The sequence below is a fragment of the Cherax quadricarinatus genome, chromosome 53 (assembly GCF_038502225.1).
Source record: "Cherax quadricarinatus isolate ZL_2023a chromosome 53, ASM3850222v1, whole genome shotgun sequence".
NCBI lineage: Eukaryota > Metazoa > Arthropoda > Malacostraca > Decapoda > Parastacidae > Cherax > Cherax quadricarinatus.
Window position 1 is genome coordinate 12,576,770 of NC_091344.1, and position 19,926 is coordinate 12,596,695.

Genomic DNA, 19,926 nt, shown 5'->3' on the forward strand with positions numbered 1-19,926 from the left:
CGAGGTACAGTGAGGGAGGTAACGAGGCAGTGATGGAGTTGACGAGGTAGTGAAGGAGGTAACGAGGTAGTGATGGAGTTGACGAGGTACAGTGAGGGAGGTAACGAGGTAGTGATTGAGTTGACGAGGTACAGTGTGGGAGGTAACGAGGTAGTGATGGAGTTGACGAGGTACAGTGTGGGAGGTAACGAGGTAGTGATGGAGTGGACGAGGTACAGTGAGGGAGGTAACGAGGTAGTGATGGTGTTGACGAGGTACAGTGTGGGAGGTAACGAGGTAGTGATGGAGTTGACGAGGTACAGCGAGGGAAGTAACGAGGTAGTGGAGTTGACGAGGTACAGTGAGGGAGGTAACGAGGTAGTGATGGTGTTGACGAGGTACAGTGAAGGAAGTAACGAGGTAGTGATGGAGTTGACGAGGTACAGTGTGGGAGGTAACGAGGTAGTGATGGAGTTGACGAGGTACAGTGAGGGAGGTAACGAGGTAGTGATGGAGTTGATGAGGTACAGTGTGGGAGGTAACGAGGTAGTGATGGAGTTGACGAGGTACAGTGAGGGAGGTAACGAGGCAGTGATGGAGATGACGAAGTATAGTGAGGGAGGTAACAAGGTAGTGATGGAGATGACGAAGTATAGTGAGGGAGGTAACAAGGTAGTGGTGGAGTTGACGAGGTACAGTGAGGGAGGTAACTAGGTAGGGATGGAGTTGACGAGGTACAGTGAGGGAGGTAACAAGGTAGTGATGGTGTTGACGAGGTACAGTGAGGGAGGTAACGAGGTAGTGATGGAGTTGACGAGGTACAGTGAGGGAGGTAACGAGGTAGTGATGGAGTTGACGAGGTACAGTGAGGGAGGTAACGAGGTAGTGATGGAGTTGACGAGGTACAGTGAGGGACGTAGCGAGGTAGTGATGGAGTTGACGAGGTACAGTGAGGGAGGTAACGAGGCAGTGATGGAGTTGACGAGGTACAGTGAAGGAGGTAACGAGGTAGTGATGGAGTTGACGAGGTACAGTGAGGGAGGTAACGAGGTAGTGATGGAGTTGATGAGGTACAGTGAGGGAGGTAACGAGGTAGTGATGGAGTTGACGAGGTACAGTGAGGGAGGTAACGAGGTAGTGATGGAGTTGACGAGGTGCAGTGAGGGAGGTAACGAGGTAGAGTGAGGGTGATAATACAGTATTGGTGTTACAGATGGTGTACAGGCTGGCACAGCAGACTAGTGGCACCTGTGCCAAAGAGGGAGGTGCCCTCATGTGGCTGGGCATCACTGATGAAGGTTCAGAGGGCACCTGGAGGTACCACCATACCCAGGAGAACGTGAGTACCTTACACATATACACGCACACACACACACACACAGGCCAGGAGCTAGGACTCGACCCCTGCAACCTCAACTAGGTGAGTACACACACACACACACACACACACACACACACACTACTACTACTACTACTACTTAGTAGGAATAATCCAGTCTGAGGGACATAAGGTGATAATTGCAGTAATGTACAACCCACCACAGAACTGCAGGAGGCCAAGAGAAGAATACGATGAGAGCAACAGACATGCCGGCATACAGGAAGGTGTATCTCGACCGCGACAGAACACAAGAAGAAAGGCAGAAACTGAGAGAGATGGTACAAAGGCGAAAGGAGGAAAGAGAGGGGATGGAGAAGACAGACAGGAGATCCCAGACCCAGGAATAAGATCAAATACAGCCTCCCTCACAACTTCCTATAGAAGCCTCCCAACCAGGTCAACCCCAGTGCAACCAAACACTCTAAATCAAAACACCCATGCCACATCCAATGCCCCCACCCACTACATTACAAACTCCACCCCCACAGCAACATCCCATAGTTCCTTACCAGGTGTCCCACTTCCCCAACCCCAATATACCTCCCAGACCACAGTCTTAGAAAAGAAGTTGAAGGTGTGGTATACAAATGCAGATGGAATAACAAACAAGTATGAGGAGTGGCACGAAAGAATCAAAGAGACATCCCCAGACATAATAGCACTCACAGAAACAAAACTCACCAGAATAATAACAGATTCAATCTTTCCATCCGGATATCAAATCCTCAGGAAAGACAGAGGGAGGAGAGGGGGAGGAGGAGTTGCACTGCTCATTAAAAACCAGTGGGGTTTTGAGAAAATGGAAGGAATGGATGGCACGGGCGAAAGGGACTACTTAGTAGGAACAATCCAGTCTGAGGGACATAAGGTGATAATTGCAGTAATGTACAACCCACCACAGAACTGCAGGAGGCCAAGAGAAGAATACGATGAGAGCAACAGAGCAATGATCGACACACTAGCCGAGGTGGCCAGGAGAGCACACATGGGGGGAGCAAAGTTACTAGTTATGGGTGATTTCAATCACAAGGAGATTGACTGGGAAAACCTGGAGCCCCATGGGGGTCCCGAAACATGGAGAGCCAAGATGATGGATGTGGTACTGGAAAACCTCATGCATCAACATGTTAGAGACACTACCAGAGAGAGAGGAGAGGATGAACCAGCAAGGCTAGACCTTGTATTCGCCATGAGTAGTTCGGACATCGAGGGTATCATGTATGAAAGGCCCCTGGGAGCTAGTGATCATGTGGTTCTGTGCTTCGACTACATAGTTGAGCTCCAAGTGGAGAGAGTAGCAGGAATAGGCTGGGAAAAACCAAACTACAAAATGGGGAACTACTCAGGCATGAGGAACTTCCTTCAAGACATTCAGTGGGAGAGGGAACTGACAGGAAAACCAGTACAAGAAATGATGGACTATGTAGCAACAAAATGCAAGGAGGCAGAGGAGAGGTTTGTTCCCAAGGGAAACAGAAATAATGGGAAGAACAGAACGAGTCTTTGGTTCACCCAAAGGTGTAGAGAGGCAAAACCTAAGTGTACTAGAGAATGGAAAAGGTACAGAAGACAGAGAACTCAGGAAAATAAAGAAATCAGCCGAAGAGCCAGAAACGAATATGCACAGATAAGAAGGGAGGCTCAGAGACAATATGAAAATGGCATAGCATCAAAAGTAAAGACTGACCCGAAGCTGTTGTACAGCCACATCAGGAGGAAAACAACAGTCAAGGACCAGGTAATCAGACTGAGGAAGGGTGATGGGGAATTCACAAGAAACGACCGAGAGGTTTGTCAGGAGCTCAACACAAGATTTAAAGAGGTATTTACAGTGGAAACCAGTAGAACTCCAAGAAATCAGAACTGGGGGGCACACCAGCAAGTGCTGGATGAGGTACATATAACCAAGGAGGAGGTGAAGAAGCTGCTATGCGAACTTGACACCTCAAAGGCGGTGGGACCAGACAACATCTCTCCATGGGTCCTTAAAGAGGGAGCAGAGATATTGTATGAGCCATTAACAAAGAACTTCAACACATCATTTGAAACTGGGCAACTCCCTGAGGTATGGAAAATGGCAAATGTAGTCCCAATTTTTAAAAAGGGAGACAGACATGAGGCACTAAACTACAGACCTGTATCACTAACGTGTATAGTATGCAAGGTCATGGAGAAGATCATCAGGAGGAGAGTGGTGGGGCACCTGGAAAGAAACAAGTGTATAATTGACAACCAGCACGGTTTCAGGGAAGGAAAATCCTGTGTCACAAACCTACTAGAGTTTTATGACAAGGTGACAGAAGTAAGACAAGAGAGAGAGGGGTGGATCGACTGCATATTTTTGGATTGCAAGAAGGCCTTCGACACAGTTCCTCACAAGAGGTTACTGCAAAAGCTAGAGGATCAGGCACACATAACAGGAAAAGCACTGCAATGGATCAGAGAATACCTGACAGGGAGGCAACAACGAGTCATGGTATGCGACGAGGTGTCAGAGTGGGCGCCTGTGACAAGCGGGGTTCCACAGGGGTCAGTCCTAGGACCTGTTCTGTTCTTGGTATATGTGAACGACATAACAGAAGGGATAGAATCAGAAGTGTCCTTGTTTGCAGAAGATGCGAAGTTAATGAGAAGAATCAAATCGGATGAGGATCAGGCAGGACTACAGAGAGACCTGGACAGGCTACAAGCCTGGTCCAGCAACTGGCTCCTTGAATTTAACCCTGCCAAATGCAAAGTCATGAAGATTGGGGAAGGGCGAAGAAGACCGCAGACACAATATAGTTTAGATGGCCAAAGACTGCAAACCTCACTCAAGGAAAAAGATCTGGGGGTGAGTATAACACCGAACATATCTCCTGAGGCACACATCAATCAGATAACTGCTGCAGCATACGGGCGCCTGGCAAACCTACGGAGAGCGTTCCGATACCTCAGTAAGGATTCGTTTAAGACTCTGTATACCATCTACGTCAGGCCCATACTGGAGTATGCAGCACCAGTTTGGAATCCACACCTGTCAAGCACGTCAAGAAATTAGAGAAAGTGCAAAGGTTTGCAACAAGACTAGTCCCAGAGCTACGGGGATTGTCCTACGAAGAAAGGTTGAGGGAAATCGGCCTGACGACACTGGAGGACAGGAGGGTCAGGGGAGACATGATAACGACATATAAAATACTGCGAGGAATAGACAAGGTGGACAAAGACGGGATGTTCCAGAGATGGGACACAGACACAAGAGGTCACAATTGGAAGTTGAAAACTCAGATGAATCAAAGGGATGTTAGGAAGTATTTCTTCAGTCATAGAGTAGTCAGGCCATGGAATAGCCTAGAAAGGGATGTAGTGGAGGCAGGAACCATACATAGTTTTAAGGCGAGGTATGATAGAGCTCATGGGGCAGGGAGAGAGAGGACCTAGTAGCAATCAGCGAAGAGGCGGGGCCAGGAGCTGTGACTCGACCCCTGCAACCACAAATAGGTGAGTACAAATAGGTGAGTACACACACACACACACACACACACACACACACACACACACACAGTCTAGGGGGCCAGAGACTACAAACCTCACTCAAGGAAAAAGATCTTGGGGTGAGTATAACACCAGGCACATCTCCTGAAGCGCACATCAACCAAATAACTGCTGCAGCATATGGGCGCCTATAAAACCTCAGAACAGCATTCCGACATCTTAATAAGGAATCATTCAGGACCCTGTACACCGTGTACGTTAGGCCCATATTGGAGTATGCGGCACCAGTTTGGAACCCACACCTAGCCAAGCACGTAAAGAAACTAGAGAAAGTGCAAAGGTTTGCAACAAGACTAGTCCCAGAGCTAAGAGGTATGTCCTACAAGGAGAGGTTAAGGGAAATCAACCTGACGACACTGGAGGACAGGAGAGATAGGGGGGACATGATAACGACATACAAAATACTGAGAGGAATTTACAGGTGGACAAAGACAGGATGTTCCAGAGATTGGACACAGCAACAAGGGGACACAATTGGAAGTTGAAGACACAGATGAATCACAGGGATGTTAGGAAGTATTTCTTCAGCCACAGAGTAGTCAGTAAGTGGAATAGTTTGGGAAGCGATGTAGTGGAAGCAGGATCCATTCATAGCTTTAAGCAGAGGTATGATAAAGCTCACGGTTCAGGGAGAGTGACCTAGTAGCGATCAGTGAAGAGACGGGGCCAGGAGCTTGGACTCGACCCCTGCAACCTCAACTAGGTGAGAACTAGGTGAGTACACACACACACACCTGAGAATTATCTCTGAAGTGAATATTCTAAAAAAATAAGAATTGTAACATTTATAAATCAGTAACAATGCATATACATCATCTGGTATACACTAGTGTATGAGTGTATACAATGGTATTCATAAGTGTATGAGTGGTGCCTCTGTGTATACAGGTGACCTACGTCAACTGGGCAGAAGGTCAACCCAACGGTAAAACATATGAAAACTGCGCCGTCATCAAAGGTCAGACTTTCAAGGTAAGTCTGAATTTAGACTTATATTTTATAAGCCTTTCTATATATGTTTTATCTGTGATAAGAAATAACCATAAAACTGAATCCATCACTCATTTTTTTTCTTAATTCAGCGAGCGTCAGACACGAAACACAGACACTAGGAAAATATGTGACATAACAACAAGAATCTATATAAAAGGATTGAAAATAAGATTTAATTCTAATGTTAGTTTTTGTACAATAGATTCTGCAACTATCCAATGTTGATATTTTTGTTGGTGTGTGATTTCGAGATATGGAGCGTTGTAGTGTTTGTGTGTGTGTGCAGGGCCGGTGGGTTGACCAGTTGTGTAGGAGAAGTTTCAAGGTGTGTACCCTGTGTACCCTCGCTACACCTGTCTTACTCAGGTGAGTGTATCCTCGCTACACCTGTTTTACTCAGGTGTGTGTACCTTCACTGTGTGTATCTTCACTGTGTGTGTATATCTTCGCTGTGTGTGTATCTTCGCGGTGTGTGTATATCTTCGCTGTGTGTGTATCTTCACTGTGTGTGTATCTTCACTGTGTGTGTATCTTCAATGTGTGTGTACCTTCACTGTGTGTGTACCTTCACTGTGTGTGTACCTTCACTGTGTGTAGCACTGCAGTTACAATTGCCTCTCAACTGTCATAACTATGGCCCTTCCATCCTACCTTCCCTGCGCGCACAGGTTGCGAGGCATCTGCGACGCGACCCTCTACGACGATCGCTTCGTGTTGGCCGGAAGCAGGAACTCTAAGCCTTACTTCCGGGGCTACTACAACTCTCACATCTTTTACACCAACGAGGGGAAGTGGATACTCCAGAATATTATAGTAAGTATGTAGACTCTCGGGGAAGCTACGTTCATGGAGTGCAAGCCAGTGAAAGGCAATGGAAGGCAGTGCAAGACAGTGGGAGGCAGAGTAAGCCAGTGGGAGGCAGTACAATTCAGTGGGAGCCCGTGGGAGGCAGTACAAACCAGTGGGGGCAGTGCAAGCCAATGGGAGGCAGAGGGAGCCAGGTGGGTGACAAGACAGACCCAGGAAGGTACTTGGTACAGGATTTGAAAGGGAAATATTGGTACCCAAGTTTGTGGGTAGTGGGTTCCGGACCACTAGACTAGACTTTGTCTGACTTTTTTTTTTTTTTTTTTTTTTGGGGGGGGGGGGGGGATGGGGTTTATCCTAGATAATTTATGGATTATAATTGTACTTATGCGTATATCTGAGCATAACTCAGACCTCAACAACACAATTGTCATCAAAGATTTGTTAAGTTATACCATGAATTAAGGAAAGATCCTGGACTTCACCTTACGAAAGCAGACAAAGCAAATGTGATAGTAATTATGGACAAGATAGATTATAGTGGAAAAAATAAACATTATTAGAAGACGAGGAACTTATATGCCCCTCAAACATTGTAAACCCCCGTACAATAATTTATATTATTAAAGGGACTACACACTGCTCACAGATCCTTCACTGTTGCTCTCCCTACAGCTCCAGCAACAGTCGGGACCCACATCCCAATATTTTGTCCCTACTTAGATAAATTTGGGCTAAATACTGGTGTATAAGACTGTTCAGCAACACACACGTGGTGTGTATTTAAGTGTCTTAATACGTGTGAGTGAACATCCACCTTTCTCTTGTAGAACAACAATATCCTCCTCTACAACAACCGAATCTTCCTTTACAACAACAGCGCCTTCCTCCTTTACAACATCACCTTCCTCTTGTAGAACAACAACACCTTCCTCTTGTAGAACAACAACACCTTCCTCTTGTAGAACAACAACACCTTCCTCTTGTAGAACAACAACACCTTCCTCTTGTAGAACAACAACACCTTCCTCTTGTAGAACAACAACACCTTCCTCTTGTAGAACAACAACACCTTCGCGTACCTGGAAGACAACAGTTCAGTGGACTACCCAGTGGGGCGTCACGAGTGGAGGTTCTCACACGGGTTCTGCAGGGAGGGTCAACACGTGGTGCACAGCCTCACCCTCACCCAGTGTATCACCAACAAGCAGTTCACCTGTGATGATGGCACCTGCATCCCTATCAACCAGGTGAGCAACCAGGTGGGCGGAGGGAGCGCTAAATCCGTGAAGGAAGGGTGGAGGGTAATTCAGTGTGATTGAAGGAGAGGGTAGCTCTGATGCTGTTATTATTATTATTAATATTTGTAGTAGTAGTTATTAGTAGTAGTAGCAGTTATTATTATTATTAGTAGTAATAATAGTAGTGGTGGTGGTGGTAGCAAAGAAGTTGTGATAATTATTGTCATTAATAGAGAGCGCTAAATTTAAAGTAAATTTAAAAGTTACCTGTAGTTGATTTCGAGGGTCACCGCCCCCGGGGTCTGGTCCCACACTAGGCCTTCCTGGTTGATAGCCTGATCAGCCAGGTTGTTGGTACCAGCAGCATGCAGTTACGTATCCACCACAGCCTGGCTGATCAAGACGACAGTGTTGATATGAAGATTGCTAGCGCACTCAGCTCAAACACTGAGGTCCGTGGTTCGATCCCCGGTACGGCTGCAACATTAGGGCGTGTTTCCTTAAGACACCTGCTGTCCATGTTCACCTGGCAGTAAAACAAGGACCTGGGTGTTAGTGGACTGGTGTGGGTCGCATCCTGGGACAAGACTGACCTAATTTGCGAGAAATGCTCTGCATAACAAGATGCTTTCTATATAGTAATATGTTATTGATATCAGCTAGGCTTGTATACCTTGTACATGTAATTGTGTGTTACTGTGACACGGTTACTTAGTGTGACACTGTGTTTGTGTGCGACAGGTGTGTGACCGACGTACGCAGTGTCGCGATAAGTCGGACGAGACGGAGTGTTCCCCGGTACAACTACCTCGGGGTTATCAGACAACCTTACCACCTCCCAGCCTCCGCCAAGACCACCCTCTACCTGTCTACCTTAACATCACCCTCTCGTGAGTACCTGTCTACCTTAACATCACCCTCTCGTGAGTACCTGTCTACCTTAACATCACCCTCTCGTGAGTACCTGTCTACCTTAACATCACCCTCTCGTGAGTACCTGTCTACCTTAACATCACCCTCTCGTGAGTACCTGTCTACCTTAACATCACCCTCTCGTGAGTACCTGTCTACCTTAACATCACCCTCTCGTGAGTACCTGTCTACCTTAACATCACCCTCTCGTGAGTACCTGTCTACCTTAACATCACCCTCTCGTGAGTACCTGTCTACCTCAACATCACCCTCTCGTGAGTACCTGTCTACCTTAACATCACCGTCTCGTGAGTACCTGTCTACCTCAACATCACCCTCTCGTGAGTACCTGTCTACCTCAACATCACCCTCTCGTGAGTACCTGTCTACCTTAACATAACCGTCTCGTGAGTACCTGTCTACCTTAACATCACCGTCTCGTGAGTACCTGTCTACCTTAACATCACCCTCTCGTGAGTACCTTTCTACCTTAACATCATCGTCTCGTGAGTACCTGTCTACCTTAACATCACCGTCTCGTGAGTACCTGTCTACCTCAACATCACCCTCTCGTCAGTGATGTTGAGGGGGTGAGACTTCGGTTCTATACGTCAAGGTATCCCTTCAACAGCATCAAGGCGTCCCTTTAATAGAAGAAAAAGAATGTCACAGTTTTATAATGCATATGTGGAGGTGGGAAGTACAGTGTCTGCACTCTGAAGGTGGGGTGGAGGTGGGAAGTACAGTGCCTGCACTCTGAAGGTGGGGTGGAGGTGGGAAGTACAGTGTCTGCACTCTGAAGGTGAGGTGGAGGTGGGAAGTACAGTGTCTGCACTCTGAAGGTGAGGTGGAGGTGGGAAGTACAGTGCCTGCACTCTGAAGGTTGGAGGTGGGAAGTACAGTGTCTGCACTCTGAAGGTGGGGTGGAGGTGGGAAGTACAGTGTCTGCACTCTGAAGGTGGGGTGGAGGTGGGAAGTACAGTGTCTGCACTCTGAAGGTGGGGTGGAGGTGGGAAGTACAGTGTCTGCACTCTGAAGGTGGGGTGGAGGTGGGAAGTACAGTGTCTGCACTCTGAAGGTGGGGTGGAGGTGGGAAGTACAGTGTCTGCACTCTGAAGGTGGGGTGGAGGTGGGAAGTACAGTGTCTGCACTCTGAAGGTGGGGTGGAGGTGGGAAGTACAGTGTCTGCACTCTGAAAGTGGGGTGGAGGTGGGAAGTACAGTGTCTGCACTCTGAAGGTGGGGTGGAGGTGGGAAGTACAGTGTCTGCACTCTGAAGGTGGGGTGGAGGTGGGAAGTACAGTGTCTGCACTCTGAAGGTGGGGTGGAGGTGGGAAGTACAGTGTCTGCACTCTGAAGGTGGGGTGGAGGTGGGAAGTACAGTGCTGCACTCTGAAGGTGGGGTGGAGGTGGGGGAAGTACAGTGTACAGTGCCTGCACTCTGAAGGTGGGATGGAGGTGGGAAGTACAGTGTCTGCACTCTGAAGGTGGGGTGGAGGTGGGAAGTACAGTGTCTGCACTCTGAAGGTGGGGTGGAGGTGGGAAGTACAGTGTCTGCACTCTGAAGGTGAGGTGGAGGTGGGAAGTACAGTGTCTGCACTCTGAAGGTGGGGTGGAGGTGGGAAGTACAGTGTCTGCACTCTGAAGGTGGGGTGGAGGTGGGAAGTACAGTGTCTGCACTCTGAAGGTGGGGTGGAGGTGGGAAGTACAGTGTCTGCACTCTGAAGGTGGGGTGGAGGTGGGAAGTACAGTGTCTGCACTCTGAAGGTGGGGTGGAGGTGGGAAGTACAGTGTCTGCACTCTGAAGGTGGGGTGGAGGTGGGAAGTACAGTGTCTGCACTCTGAAGGTGAGGTGGAGGTGGGAAGTACAGTGCCTGCACTCTGAAGGTGGGGTGGAGGTGGGAAGTACAGTGCCTGCACTCTGAAGGTGAGGTGGAGGTGGGAAGTACAGTGCCTGCACTCTGAAGGTGAGGTGGAGGTGGGAAGTACAGTGCCTGCACTCTGAAGGTGAGGTGGAGGTGGGAAGTACAGTGCCTGCACTCTGAAGGTGAGGTGGAGGTGGGAAGTACAGTGCCTGCACTCTGAAGGTGGGGTGGAGGTGGGAAGTACAGTGTCTGCACTCTGAAGGTGGGGTGGAGGTGGGAAGTACAGTGTCTGCACTCTGAAGGTGGGGTGGAGGTGGGAAGTACAGTGTCTGCACTCTGAAGGTGGGGTGGAGGTGGGAAGTACAGTGTCTGCACTCTGAAGGTGGGGTGGAGGTGGGAAGTACAGTGTCTGCACTCTGAAGGTGGGGTGGAGGTGGGAAGTACAGTGTCTGCACTCTGAAGGTGGGGTGGAGGTGGGAAGTACAGTGTCTGCACTCTGAAGGTGGGGTGGAGGTGGGAAGTACAGTGTCTGCACTCTGAAGGTGGGGTGGAGGTGGGAAGTACAGTGTCTGCACTCTGAAGGTGGGGTGGAGGTGGGAAGTACAGTGTCTGCACTCTGAAGGTGGGGTGGAGGTGGGAAGTACAGTGTCTGCACTCTGAAGGTGGGGTGGAGGTGGGAAGTACAGTGTCTGCACTCTGAAGGTGGGGTGGAGGTGGGAAGTACAGTGCCTGCACTCTGAAGGTGGGGTGGAGGTGGGAAGTACAGTGTCTGCACTCTGAAGGTGGGGTGGAGGTGGGAAGTACAGTGCCTGCACTCTGAAGGTGGGGTGGAGGTGGGAAGTACAGTGTCTGCACTCTGAAGGTGGGGTGGAGGTGGGAAGTACAGTGTCTGCACTCTGAAGGTGGGGTGGAGGTGGGAAGTACAGTGTCTGCACTCTGAAGGTGGGGTGGAGGTGGGAAGTACAGTGTCTGCACTCTGAAGGTGGGGTGGAGGTGGGAAGTACAGTGTCTGCACTCTGAAGGTGGGGTGGAGGTGGGAAGTACAGTGTCTGCACTCTGAAGGTGGGGTGGAGGTGGGAAGTACAGTGTCTGCACTCTGAAGGTGGGGTGGAGGTGGGAAGTACAGTGTCTGCACTCTGAAGGTGGGGTGGAGGTGGGAAGTACAACACCAGGGGCGGATCTACTGTGAAACTAATGAAGCATAAGGTTGTGATGGGGTCCCTATTACAGTTCAAACTTCAGGGCCCCAGAAATGTAGGTCCGCTACTGGCCAAGGCGGCAACTGAATGACTGGTGATGAAAGTGTTTCTTCTTTCTGTGGGTCACTCTACCTCGGTCGGAGACGGCCGGTGAGGTGAAAAAAATAATGTGGAAAAGAACACTTGTATACAATTCAAAACAATTATTAAATGAAACGTTTCGCTACCATTGTCTTCATCAGTGATAATAATAATAATATTAAAATATGATAACAGTATACAATTCCGACAGGTTGAGAAGTTGCGTATCTTTATTCCGAAACATTTCGCCTTCACAGTAGGCTTCTTCAGTCGAGTACAGAAGAGTACTGTGTGAGCCAACGCTTCAATATAGTTACCTAAATGTTGCATACGTGTCTTATCAATAATAATGTTTCTACGCCTCTACAAGAGGAAGTAGCGACACATTGTATTTTTTTTCACTTGTGGCTAATGAGTAATTTATGCCTTGTTGCAACAGCGGTGTTGTGGCCTTTTATTCCCCATTGCTGCTCAATACCAGTGATGGATTGAGGTGATATATAGTGATGTCAGGCTGCATTTCCGGCAGGTCCTTCTCCAGCATCAGCGCCATCAATAACAGGTTCACGGTGCAGCTGATGGTCAGAATGATCTGGTTCGACCAGCGAGTCAGGTTCATCCATCTGCGTCGGGATCGTCAGCTCAATATTATCCTCCCTAGTGAGGTCAGTCACTGGCCAGTCCTCCTCACTGGAAATATACTACAGTGGGGTATGCTATAACGAATCTAATTGGCACTAGAACCTTGTTCGTTATAGCATTCGTTCGTCATATCATACTCCACTGTAGTAGTAAAAATAAATTTGTTAATTAGGCACAAATAACCCGGACGTATAAGACGGAAACTTACGACCTAAGTTTGTTGTATCGTAAGTTTGCTATGTCATAAGTCTGTCTCCTACGTGCGGGTTATTTGTGTATTGTTCCAGTCACAGTATTGTACCTTTTCATTTTACATGTAAATTAGAAAAGCTGGAGAAAATAATCCTTTATTGAGCAGGGGACCCTTTGTGGGGCTCCTAACTGGAAGGGTTCCAGGGCAATAACTGGACATATGAAATTTAGGAAATTGCCTCTTAATCAAGTAACCAGTAGCATATCCCTAACTCTTTCCCGAGGACAGGGAGGAGACGAGACGTATAATTGTAGGTTACAGACTAGAGAGCTGGAGCTTTCCAGACGCTCGTAAACTGGAACAGTAACTGGACTCTCAGCAGTTTATAACAAGAAAACTATGACAGATGCTGTGAAATTCACAAGAAAAATTTTTTTAGAATACGTCAATCTATAAAATATTAGAAATATTTCAAAATCCATCCAATATTTAATGAGTAAGTCTTCTTAGCAAATATTGTAGGTGTCTGGTTAGCCCCTCAGGACTATTGTAGGTGTCTGGTTAGTCCCTCAGGACTATTGTAGGTGTCTGGTTAGCCCCTCAGGACTATTGTAGGTGTCTGGTTAGCCCCTCAGGACTATTGTAGGTGTCTGGTTAGCCCCTCAGGACTGATGAAATTAAGACGCATGTACAACATCTGGGTATCTTTATTGTAAACGTTTTTCGCCATCCTGTGGCTTCATCAATACAAATTCCAGGACATAACTTGAAGACAGTAGAACTATACACAGAAGATGAGGTAATCAGTCCCTCAACCTTGGAGTTGGTGCGAAGAGCACTGTAGTCGTGGAGATTCTGAAGCAGAAGCAAGGAGCCTGGCGCTTATGTACTAATGTCAGGTGGAAATGGGACGTGCAGCAGACGAGGGCATAGTCACTGGTAGGCGGGAGTCCCCAGTGGAAGTAGGTCCTTCCCAAAGAGATGGGTTAGTTGTAGTAGTAGTTGTCGTAGCCGTGAAGGTTATGTACATGTCCTCAGAATCAAGATTCCATGATGTTACAGTGTCTGACAAGTTGTACAAGAATGGTATACAATACCGACTATTGTAGGACTATTGTAGGTGTCTGGTTAGCCCCTCAGGACTATTGTAAGTGTCTGATTAGCGCCTCAGCACTATTGTAGGTGTCTTGTTAGCCCCTCAGGACTATTGTAGATGTCGGTTAACCCCTCAGGACTATTGTAGGTGTCTGGTTAGCGCCTCAGCACTATTGTAGGTGGTATAAACCTTGGTAATAAATACCGACAAGCTGGTTTAGAAAGACACGTAAGCAAACACTAACATATTTATTAGAAAACGTTTCGGTCCTGGGGCCTTGATCACTTCTAACATACAGAGGTAGAAAGACATTATATATATAGGCGGAGAGTGAGATATGACGCACGTGACGCACTCTCCGCCTATATATATAATGTCTTTCTACCTCTGTATGTTAGAAGTGATCAAGGTCCCAGGACCGAAACGTTTTCTAATAAATATGTTATAGTGTTTGCTTACGTGTCTTTCTAAACCAACTATTGTAGGTGTCTGGTTAGCCCCTCAGGACTGTTGTAGGTAAAGTAAAAGGACACAAGTGCAACTAATGTGACATTTTATTGTGGCAACGTTTCGCTCTCCAGGAGCTTTATCAAGCCAATGGCTTGATAAAGCTCCTGGAGAGCGAAACGTTGCCACAATAAAATGTCACATTAATTGCACTTGTGTCCTTTTACTTTACATATTGTCGGTAATTCTACCAACTTTATTACACTGTTGTAGGTGTCTGGTTAGCCCCTCAGGACTACTGTGTCTGGTTAGCCCCTCAGGACTATTGTAGGTGAACATCAAAATGGTATACAATACCGACAGGTTGTTAGGTAAGACACATATGCAACAGTTAGACAACTTTATTCCGAAACGTTTCGCCTACACAGTAGGCTTCTTCAGTCGAATACAGAAAGTAGGCAGGAACAGTAGAGATGTGAAGACGGACTGATTACATCGTCTTCACATCTCTACTGGTCCTGCCTACTTTCTGTATTCGACTGAAGAAGCCTACTGTGTAGGCGAAACGTTTCGGAATAAAGTTGTCTAACTGTTGCATATGTGTCTCACTATTGTAGGTGTCTGGTTATGTAAAGTAAAAGGACACAATGTGACATTTTATTGTGGCAACGTTTCGCTCTCCAGGAGCTTTGTCAAGCCATTACAAACAATACATGGACACAGAGGGTATATATAGGCTCAGAGTGAGGTGCAATACTAGTGGTAGTAGTAGTAGTAGTAGTAGTAGTAGTAGTAGTAGTAGTAGTAATACAATATGTTAGAACAATTAACTTGCACATGAGTAAAGGATAAACCATACCCCCGGCCGGGATTGAACCCGCGGTCATAGAGTCTCAAAACTCCAGCCCGTCGCGTTAGCCACTAACGCGACGGGCTGGAGTTTTGAGACTCTATGACCGCGGGTTCAATCCCGGCCGGGGGTATGGTTTGTTTGCAATCGTGTCATTACGAGTAAAGGATATAAAAGCTATTACTTGGGAAACATAAAAATTGGTTAGACAAACATTTCTATTGGACAAAGCTCCTGGAGAGCGAAACGTTGCCACAGTAAAATGCCACATTAGTTGCATTTGTGTCCTTTTACTTTACATATAAACCTTGGTAATAAATACCGACAAGTTGGTTTAGAAAGACACGTAAGCAAACACTATGGCATATTTACTAGAAAACGTTTCGGTCCTGGGACCTTGATCACTTCTAACATACAGAGGTAGAAAGACATTATATATATAGGCGGAGAGTGAGGTGTGAGTGACGCACGTGACCTGAGGAATGTCATAAGAACATAAGAATGGAGGAACACTGCAGAAGGCCTACTGGCCCATGCGAGGCAAGTCCTTATCAAAACAACCTCTACCTATGATGAGGACGGGTAGACGATGAAATCATGTGACTCCTGTGTTGTTGGGTTGGTGCTGCTTAAGTATCATGTATGCCAATGTTTTTGAAATCTTGTAGTTTCCAGTGTTGCGTTCTATAGTGTCGGTGACGGTGATTAGTGAGGCTTCTAGGCACCGTCGGCGTCTGAGGTCTGGTTCGGTGAGAACGAGTTGTGCCTCATTCCAGTTCATCAAATGCCCCGTGGAGTCTCTGTGGAGGACACAGGCGTACCTTACATCGTCTCTGTTAGAGGCATTTCGATGCTCATTCAGGCGGACTGCAAGATCTCTGCCTGTCTCGCCTACATATTTATTGGGACAGAACCCACAGGGGATAGTGTAGACGCCTGCTGTAGAAGTTAGAGGTGTGAGGCTGCGTTTCGTAGTGAGGTCTTTGATAGATGATGTGTTTATGGTGGAAACGTTGATGTTACTCATAGCAAGTGCCCGGCGAGTATTCGTGGCAACATCACCACATGGGAGTACTATGAACTGCTTAGGAAGCTGTTCCATGGGCGGTTTATTGAGGATAGCTTGTGCCTTGAGTCTGCAATCTCGGATGAAGAAAGATGGGAACTGAAGACGTGTAAAGGCTTGTGTTATGTAAGTGCATTCTTCTTCTAGAAAACAAGGGCTGGAGATGCGAAGAGCTCTCAAGAAGCCAATGAGGACTCCTCTCTTAGTGCGGGTGTCTTGGTGTGAATAAAAGTGTATAAGATCGTCCTTGTTGGTAGGTTTTCTATACACTTTGAAGAGAAGTTTGTCACTGTCGGGAGATCTGCACAGTAGAACGTCGAGGAAAGGAAGTTTGCCATCATTTTCGAGTTCAAGTGTAAACTTTATTGATGGTTCAACTGCATTGATCTTGTTGAGAAGGGCCTGGATATTGAGACGTCTAGGACAGAAAAGAGGAGTCCTCACTGGCTTCTTCTTTAGAGCTCTTCGCATCTCCAGCCCTTGTTTTCTAGAAGAAGAATGCACTTACATAACACAAGCCTTTACACGTCTTCAGTTCCCATCTTTCTTCATCCGAGATTGCAGACTCAAGGCACAAGCTATCCTCAACAAACCGCCCATGGAACAGCCCCCTAAGCAGTTCATAGTACTCCCATGTGGTAATGTTGCCACGAATACTCGCCGGGCACTTGCTATGAGTAACATCAACGTTTCCACCATAAACACATCATCTATCAAAGACCTCACTACGAAACGCAGCCCACACCTCTAACTTCTACAGCAGGCGTCTACACTATCCCCTGTGCGTTCTGTCCCAAGAAATATGTAGGCGTTTCGCCCACTGTGTGGGCGAAACGTAGTCAATAAAGGATCACATTATACTGCATGTGTTTATATTTCCAGGCGAGACAGGCAGAGATCTTGCAGTCCGCCTGAATGAGCATCGAAATGCCTCTAACAGAGACGATGTAAGGTTCGCCTGTGTCCTCCACAGAGACTCCACGGGGCATTTGATGAACTGGAATGAGGCACAACTCGTTCTCACCGAACCAGACCTCAGACGCCGACGGTGCCTAGAAGCCTCACTAATCGCCGTCACCGACACTATAGAACGCAACACTGGAAACTACAAAATTTCAAAAACATTGGCATACATGATACTTAAGCAGCACCAACCCAACAACACAGGAGTCGAAGAATTGAGACACTTATGCAACACATGGGAATCTTTATTGAAGAAACGTTTCGCCACACAGTGGCTTCATCAGTCCAATACAAAGTAGAAGTGGGTAAGGAGAGTAGAAGTTTGAGGTAATCAGTCCCTCAACCTGGAATCGATGTGTTCAGTCCATCACTCTTGTAGGAAGTGCAGCATAGGGCCAGAGAGGTGGCTTATATACTGCGGTGAGATGAGTTGAAGCAGGAGGAGGCGGGATCACAGTGGGACCTGCCACTAGTGTAAGTAGGTCGTCGTCCAAAGGTTGGGCAAGCGTTGAAGTCTTTGTACCAAGATCTCGGTTTTCAAAACCATTCATCACATCTGTCAGACACTGCAACATCATGGGATCTTGGTACAAAGACTTCAACGCTTGCCCAACATTTGGACGACGACCTACTTACACTAGTGGCAGGTCCCACTGTGATCCCGCCTCCTCCTGCTTCAACTCATCTCACCGCAGTATATAAGCCACCTCTCTGGCCCTATGCTGCACTTCCTGCAAGAGTGATGGACTGAACACATCGATTCCAGGTTGAGGGACTGATTACCTCAAACTTCTACTCTCCTTACCCACTTCTACTTTGTATTGGACTGATGAAGCCACTGTGTAACGAAACGTTTCTTCAATAAAGATTCCCATGTGTTGCATAAGTGTCTCAATTCTTCAACTTGTCGGTTTTCAAAACCATTCATCACAACACAGGAGTCACATGATTTCATCGTCTACCCGTCCTCATCATAGGTAGAGGTTGTTTTGATAAGGACCTGCTTCGCATGGGCCAGTAGGTCTTCTGCAGTTTTCCTCCATTCTTATGTTCTTATGACATTCCTCAGGTCACGTGCGTCACTCACACCTCACTCTCCGCCTATATATATAATGTCTTTGTACCTCTGTATGTTAGAAGTGATCAAGGTCCCAGGACCGAAACGTTTTCTAAATAAATGTGTCATAGTGTTTGCTTACGTGTCTTTCTAAACCAACTTTACATAGTGTCGGTAATTCTACCAACTTTATTACAAGGTGTCTGGTTAGCCCCTCAGGACTATTGTAGGTGTCTGGTTAGCCCATCAGGACTATTGTAGGTGTCTGGTTAGCCCCTCAGGACTATTGTAGGTGAACATCAAAATGGTATACAATACCGACAGGTTGTTAGATAAGACACATATGCAACAGTTAGACAACTTTATTCCGAAACGTTTCGCCTACACAGTAGGCTTCTTCAGTCGAATACAGAAAGTAGGCAGGAACAGTAGAGATGTGAAGACGATGTAATCAGTCCATCACCCTTAAAGTCGTAGAATTTGAGGTTGTCAGTCCCTCGGCCTGGAGAAGTTCAGTTCCATAGTCAGGAACTATCTGAAGATCAAGCGACAGTGCGGAGACTTAAATACTGTCGGAAGGAGAGGTGCAGGGTAGTAGTAGTAGTAGTAGTAGTAGTAGTGAGAGGCAACTGAGAGCCCCTCAGGACTATTGTAGGTGTCTGGTTAGCCCCTCAGGACTATTGTAGGTGTCTGGTTAGCCCCTCAGGACTATTGTAGGTGTCTGGTTAGCCCCTCAGGACTATTGTAGGTGTCTGGTTAGCCCCTCAGGACTATTGTAGGTGTCTGGTTAGCCCCTCAGGACTATTGTAGGTGAACATCAAAATGGTATACAATACCGACAGGTTGTTAGATAAGACACATATGCAACAGTTAGACAACTTTATTCCGAAACGTTTCGCCTACACAGTAGGCTTCTTCAGTCGAATACAGAAAGTAGGCAGGAACAGTAGAGATGTGAAGACGATGTAATCAGTCCATCACCCTTAAAGTCGTAGAATTTGAGGTTGTCAGTCCCTCGGCCTGGAGAAGTTCAGTTCCATAGTCAGGAACTATCTGAAGATCAAGCGACAGTGCGGAGACTTAAATACTGTCGGAAGGAGAGGTGCAGGGTAGTAGTAGTAGTAGTAGTAGTGAGAGGCCACTGAGAGGTCTAACTGTTGCATATGTGTCTTACCTAACAACCTGTCGGTATTGTATACCATTTTGATGTTCATCTTGTCAGACACTGCAACACGTGGCATCTTGGTACAGAAAACACCTTGGACAAGCTTTTCAAGTGAGAAGTGTTGGATCTGAGAGGGACATGACCTCTCAGTGGCCTCTCACTACTACTACTACCCTGCACCTCTCCTTCCGACAGTATTTAAGTCTCCGCACTGTCGCTTGATCTTCAGATAGTTCCTGACTATGGAACTGAACTTCTCCAGGCCGAGGGACTGACAACCTCAAATTCTACGACTTTAAGGGTGATGGACTGATTACATCGTCTTCACATCTCTACTGTTCCTGCCTACTTTCTGTATTCGACTGAAGAAGCCTACTGTGTAGGCGAAACGTTTCGGAATAAAGTTGTCTAACTGTTGCATATGTGTCTTACCCACTATTGTAGGTGTCTGGTTAG

The 19,926-nt window shown here is 47.0% G+C and overlaps 1 protein-coding gene across 1 annotated transcript in view; it reads left to right on the forward strand.

Annotated features, from left to right (window-relative positions):
• LOC128692257 (uncharacterized) overlaps window positions 1-19,926 on the forward strand; it is a 48,724-nt gene that overhangs the window by 14,944 nt on the left and 13,854 nt on the right. The window contains exons 5-11 of the mRNA XM_070096259.1: window positions 1,193-1,318; window positions 5,783-5,866; window positions 6,174-6,253; window positions 6,556-6,700; window positions 7,756-7,944; window positions 8,677-8,825; window positions 12,521-12,656. Coding sequence (XP_069952360.1) covers window positions 1,193-1,318; window positions 5,783-5,866; window positions 6,174-6,253; window positions 6,556-6,700; window positions 7,756-7,944; window positions 8,677-8,825; window positions 12,521-12,656 — 909 coding nt within the window. The remainder of the gene's footprint in view (window positions 1-1,192; window positions 1,319-5,782; window positions 5,867-6,173; window positions 6,254-6,555; window positions 6,701-7,755; window positions 7,945-8,676; window positions 8,826-12,520; window positions 12,657-19,926) is intronic.